A 5945-nucleotide genomic window follows, 5' to 3' on the forward strand; every position below is an offset into this window, starting at 1 on the left:
TAGTCTGACCCTGTTTGCAAGACCTGAGGAAGAAGGAAGCTTACATGCTTCCTTGATTTCTGCTTTTTTTTTTTTTTAAAGAAGTGCTAGATTCTATTAGCAGAAGACACAGAGTAGTGAGATAACCCTACAACAATGTAATCTGCTTCCAGAAACTGCTTCTTCTAGGCAGCATTCAGCACAGATGTTTCAAGTCTGCTATAGACACAGGCTCAAGGTAAAATACCAAGGGAAACAGCACATAATCTTCAGCTTGTTCCCTCAAAATGTTGGCCAAGAACAACGAAGGCAATTGGTGTTCCAGTAAATCCCTGTGTGTAAAATATTCAACATGTAAGCACAGAACAAAAAAAGAACCCCACAACAACCTTTTAAAAGAACATACACCAAGCTTTGTTTCTTTTCCAGTGCAAAGGAATGGAAACCCTCCCACTGACTTCAATGGGAGCTGGGTCAGACCCTGAAAGTCTTCACATAAAACTTGCATTAAGGAGAAGTTGCGTATTGGTGTAAGCCATTTCTACTTAATCCCCTGCTCTTCTCCTCCTGATAAACTGCAAGCTTGCAACACATACTGTTTGAAAACAAAGCTTAAAATACAAAGACAGCTTTCTGAGGTTTGTAACTGGATTAAATGTAGTAGTCAAAACTGAACACCACGAGAATTAACATGAAAAATTATCATACTTTGCTTTATTATGTAATGAGTTAATTTAAGAGGTTTATAATCACCAAAATCTATCATAATCTTTCTTTATAAAACATGACAAATAATGGCAAAATGACATTATTTCAATGGACCACATTAATCCCATACTTCACAACAGTTATTCTACTGCTTTTAATATTGCTCTCATGTCTTACAAAGCGAAGCTCTAGCAGAGACAAATGACTTTGAAAAGCTGTAACAATGTTCTTATGATTGTACAGCTCTCATTTTGTACAATTATTTTCACATTACGCACACTCAGCTTTCACAGCAACCACTTTGTAAAAAGCTCTATTCAGTGTTTGTATTTCAACATTATCTCTAAATGAACTCATGCTAATGAAAACACACAAGTATTTCAATCTAAATGTAGAGACTAAAGATCAAAATATTCACCTGATTCCATGTAGGTGAAATCAAAAGCACTTTTGAGCTTCTGGATCCAGTGATGTGCCCTGGCCACAATGCAAACTTTAACCAGGACATGAGCAAAGAACAGCCTTGTTCATCTCTGTTTCAAAAAGGAGAAAACCTAGGAGCCCAGGTCAGGCTAAGACCATGACTGCCAAGCATAGTGTGGCACCACTCAAACTAGAGGCAGCCTTTGTCTTTCAGTGCCAGTACCCTACTGGTTTCCAAACCAGTCCCCCTCTACCTCTTAAAACCTTCATACCTCAACCAAACGGTCTTTTTCATTAGTGCATCCCAAATAACAGTGCTGTGTCATCTACAAAATCACAATGGGTGTAATTTACACAGATCAAACCCACAAAAAAACAAAAAAAAACACCCCCAAAAAACCTTCAGCAGAGAGCTTGGAAGAAATTCAAGCCCAGCATAACCAGAAATAACTTCCAAATGTCTCAGCAGTGTGGACCAGGCCACCCCCTGTCCCTACATCTTACAATTAAATTGTTTGAAAGTTAAGAAACTTGCTCACAGCAAGATTGGCCTTTCTTACCTTTTGCCACATTTTGATGAAGAAGAGTTCCCCAGAAAAATTGAAGAAAACATTGGTGTCATAGGCGTCATCCCCAACGTTAGCGATGGAAATATTAAGTGAGATGTTCCTCACCGCGCCCAGGGCCAGGTAGGCAGTTCTGTCATCAACACTGTAGGCAGAAACAATTACATCGGTTTAACTCCGGGCAACTTTCACACTCTGGTCCTTCTTTCTTCCTGCTATGGAAGTGTCACAACTCAACTGCTTAAAAGCTCAGCAGTGGGTAATTCAGGAATGTGTTGAACGGCCATTGCATTGTGGGGGGGCTGTACTGAGAATGAGCAGCTCTGGAGTCCTGGTTCTGACACTGCCTTCTGTGACTGTAAGGAAAGCCCATGATCCTCATGTGAAACTATTTCATGTGGCTTATTGTTAATGTGGTTTTATTGAAAATAAAACAGTTGAAGGCTGTGAAGTGACTGGCCAGGGGAAATGCAACAAGTGCAAGATATTATGCCCACATTTAAATACACAGGCTACTTCATTTTGTTTCCTAATAATTCAAACATTCTAACATTCTAGTAACTTTATGAAAAATCTTCTTAGAGTTATGCTATGACTAGGAAAACCATAAAAGAGGATCAAATAAAATTCAGAAACAGGTGCAAGTGGAACAACGTATAAAAATTATAACCATCCCCTGAATGTGACAAATCTTTCCTCGGGTGTTTATGCTGGAGTCACCTTCTATTAAGTGGAACACCAAGGGAATCATTGAATTAAAATAATAGCTATGTGTCATGAATGAGTGCATATAAACATTTGCAAAAGCATACACAGTGCAGGACTGACTGCAAAACCAGTTTGAGAGGTCCAAATAATCTGAGCTGTTGCTCCTTATATACCAAATTAATGGCACAACTATATGAGAATACTTGGAAGCATTTAACTTTTTGGCCCCAACTTCAATGTTTACTGTTGAAAAGCAGACAAATTATGAGGATACTGAACAATCTGCTGGGATTTTCTAATAATCAAAAGTGCATATGTGGAAGCAAAGATACAAAACAACCATTTATTACAGTGAATTATTTCTCAGGAACTTTATAATCTCACTTCTTGCAATCTCTTCAAAACTTAATCAGCAGCTATCAAATCCATTTGCAAGATCTGGAAGCATTGCTTCAGTAAGCAAAGGAAAATTACAAGATATTTATCTTATGCTGGGTTGATACTAAAAATAATGCATGCTACAGAATCATCTCTGAATTGGTACTAGCAGCACTTTGAGATTTCACATAAAGTCAAGACAACCAAGAATACTGTCCTTCCTACTGAACAATAACAAAAAACCTCATAATGAAATCCTATTTAAAACTAAACCCACAAAAAATGTCAAAATAAACAGCATTGGTTTGTGTAACTCCTTTCTAAAGCTATCACTCGTCTGTTGAAAGTGCATCATACCAAAATGATGATTATAACAACATTTTCCTCAGCAGAGAAAGAAAACCCACTTTCTAAGAGCACACTGTCATTGCTCCTACACAAAACTCACACACCAATTAAACTCTGATTTTAGGCTGGCAGAAGAGTTCAGGTCTTCCTCTGAAAGGTTACACAAGATTGTGCTGTAAATCCCAATTTAAGATAGCAGCTCTCTGAGTCATCAAATCTGTGTACATCTGGAATGAATCAGGTTCGCTTGCAGTGAGAAGAGGATTAGGAATCTCCCTGCTCACAGGGGAGCTCCCAGGGCTCGTTTGCTGCTCAAGAGCATAACATCACGGAGTGCAGACAGCCTGCTGTGATGCTGGAGCCGCTCTGCTGCCAGCGCGGTGCCATCCTCCTCCGTGCCTGCCATGCATTAGGCAGCCTAGATGCCATGCCAAAACACATCAATTAAAGAACTGTTGCCACCTGCCAGAAACAATAAAACAAACTAAAGCCACTCCTTCATCTCGACAAGGTATGTCAAACAATTTGAGAAATGTAATCAAGCAATGGCTTTCAATTTTCATTTTGTTGAATGAGAACTACAAAGTGGCCTCAGCACCTCATAACTATGCCCACATCAAGAAAGACAGGCTAAAAATAAACACACTGACTCAAAACATTAAAAAAAAAGGGGGAGGGGAAGAAAAGTAGGGAAAAATTTCAATATATAATCGCTTAATTGGACAGAAGAACATAACCTCATTATTATCAGGTAGTACACACAAATGGGTAAAAGTTCTGGGTAGACGGTAGACCTATATATACACATAATATACAGGCAACCACATCTGCATGTGCTTACGTACAGTCACATGAAATACATTGAGCTATCAATGTTTGCATGGAAAGGGAAAGAAATTTGACATTCAGAGGTACTAAACGCCTGCAGCTTTTGTTCACATGACCCAGACTTGGAGGTAACTGAATTTTTAATTCTGAAAATCATGCTCCAAATTTCTGACATGGTTTTGAGTTCACTGGCCATGGTACTACACATCAAATGTAAACAGAAAAATTTAACGTTTTCTTCTTAAGTAATTAAGAAAAGAAAACTAAATTCCAGGATAAAACAAGTATCATCTTTTTTGCATGCTTTAATATTCTTTGTTAATGCCTGCACCGCATCATTGCACTACAGTCAGCGAGGGAGGAAGGACCAGCTGGGAAAGGCAAACTGAAAAGATCTGCAATTTTCATCCACCCGCTCCCCCAAGATGCTAGCGTTTTTATTAACGTGGGTCAGGGGAGACATAATCTGCATTCCAAAAGGTACGCAAAGACATATTTCTCTATTTCCTGCACAAGAGAGAATTTTTTTAAAAAAATTGAAAAAGCATTTAGCACTTCCTCTCAGCCTGTACAGATCACACATGGGGTGTAGAATGTTACGGGGTCACATTTACCCTGTTAGTCTGGGTCACCAACTTTCCCTTTTGTATTAGGAACCTTTCTTTCCTTACAGCAAATAAATATTAATAAATCACTGCTATTGCTCAATCAACAGTGGAAGTTACAGCTAGTGTCAGTTAGACTGCAAGTGGGTAAAAATGCCTCAAACAACTGAAGTCCAGTCTGTCCTCCATTAGATATATTAGAGTCCCACCTTTTCCTTTCAAATCAGTAAAAGATGCAAGTGAGCCAACAACAGTGGTCCAGCGTTGCAGTTGGTCTTCACAGTTACTATGATACTTGAATATTCATCTCGTCTCCCTGGACTCTTTACATCAACCCTGAAAACCTTTCTCCTGTGGGGTTTTTATCACAGGCACCAGGGTCAGTTGAACTTTGGGAGGAGGATAGCAAATACTTGAACCTCAAAGGCCAATAAAAAGCTAAAACCCTCGGCTGCCCTTCTGAGAATTCATTTGATGTCTCAGTGCAAAATGGAGAGGTAGCAGCCCCATAAATAAATCCAAACCAAGTAAAAATTTTAAACAACACCACAGCGAGCAAAGCTATCGGATTTTACACTACTTGGTTATGCCGTCTTGCCATTGCATATGCGTTCAAGGTCAATTCGCTCTGCAAAGTTCACAGCCAATCTACACTAAGGACTTGGCCAGCCACTGAAGATACCAGGGATTGTTCTGCATTAGCTGAGCTGCTGTCTTCTCCCTCTCACACGGAAGCCTAGGTGAGCAAATGTGCTATGAGACCTCATGCAGTCGATGACCACAGCCTATCTGAGATGCATTAAGCCAGCTACAGTACACTAGCTCTGAGCCCACTGTATCATTTTATTAGTGATCTTTTCTATTTCTATTTCTCAAATGGAAACTTTCCAGTGTGCTCTGAGCAGCAGATAGCATGAGGTGATGGGAAAACCATAATAGAGAATTTGAGAAATGGTCAGCCGAGGTTCTGTGTCAGCAATCTCATACCAAAAGTGTTACCTTTTCCATCTACACTTTAATTTTAAAAAATGAATGCATCTGAGCAGTAAACAATGGGGGGAAAAAAAACACTCTAGGAAATCCTTTTTTTCTCTTTATGACGGTATTGAAACAACAGAGTGATTTCTAATCCCAGATAGTTACCATACATTCAAAGCTTCACTGGAAATTGTCTTCTCCTCCCCAAATGTAGTTTCTCCACATAAATCCGGCCCCCCCCCCCCCCAAACTACACAACAGATATAACAGCCATCTGTCTTCAAACTTTTAAGTAAAAAGGACAGAGCAGAGTACAACATCCACATATAAACACCCCTTATCACCCTACAGAAATCTGGTGCCTTTCATTATTATCAGTGATTTCAAATTGTACCCAGATATTCACAACCCTTTACAAACAGAA

The 5945-nt window shown here is 39.3% G+C and overlaps 1 protein-coding gene across 1 annotated transcript in view; it reads right to left on the reverse strand.

Annotated features, from left to right (window-relative positions):
• The window catches only part of LOC104469394 (integrin alpha-9-like), a gene marked incomplete at its 3' end in the record, with an annotated part of 86670 nt that overhangs the window by 46819 nt on the left and 33906 nt on the right, over window positions 1–5945 (reverse strand). The window contains exon 6 of the mRNA XM_010083875.1: window positions 1671–1821. Coding sequence (XP_010082177.1) covers window positions 1671–1821 — 151 coding nt within the window. The remainder of the gene's footprint in view (window positions 1–1670; window positions 1822–5945) is intronic.

This window comes from Pterocles gutturalis, unplaced genomic scaffold, assembly GCF_000699245.1.
Source record: "Pterocles gutturalis isolate BGI_N339 unplaced genomic scaffold, ASM69924v1 scaffold13595, whole genome shotgun sequence".
Classification (NCBI taxonomy): Eukaryota; Metazoa; Chordata; class Aves; order Pterocliformes; family Pteroclidae; genus Pterocles; species Pterocles gutturalis.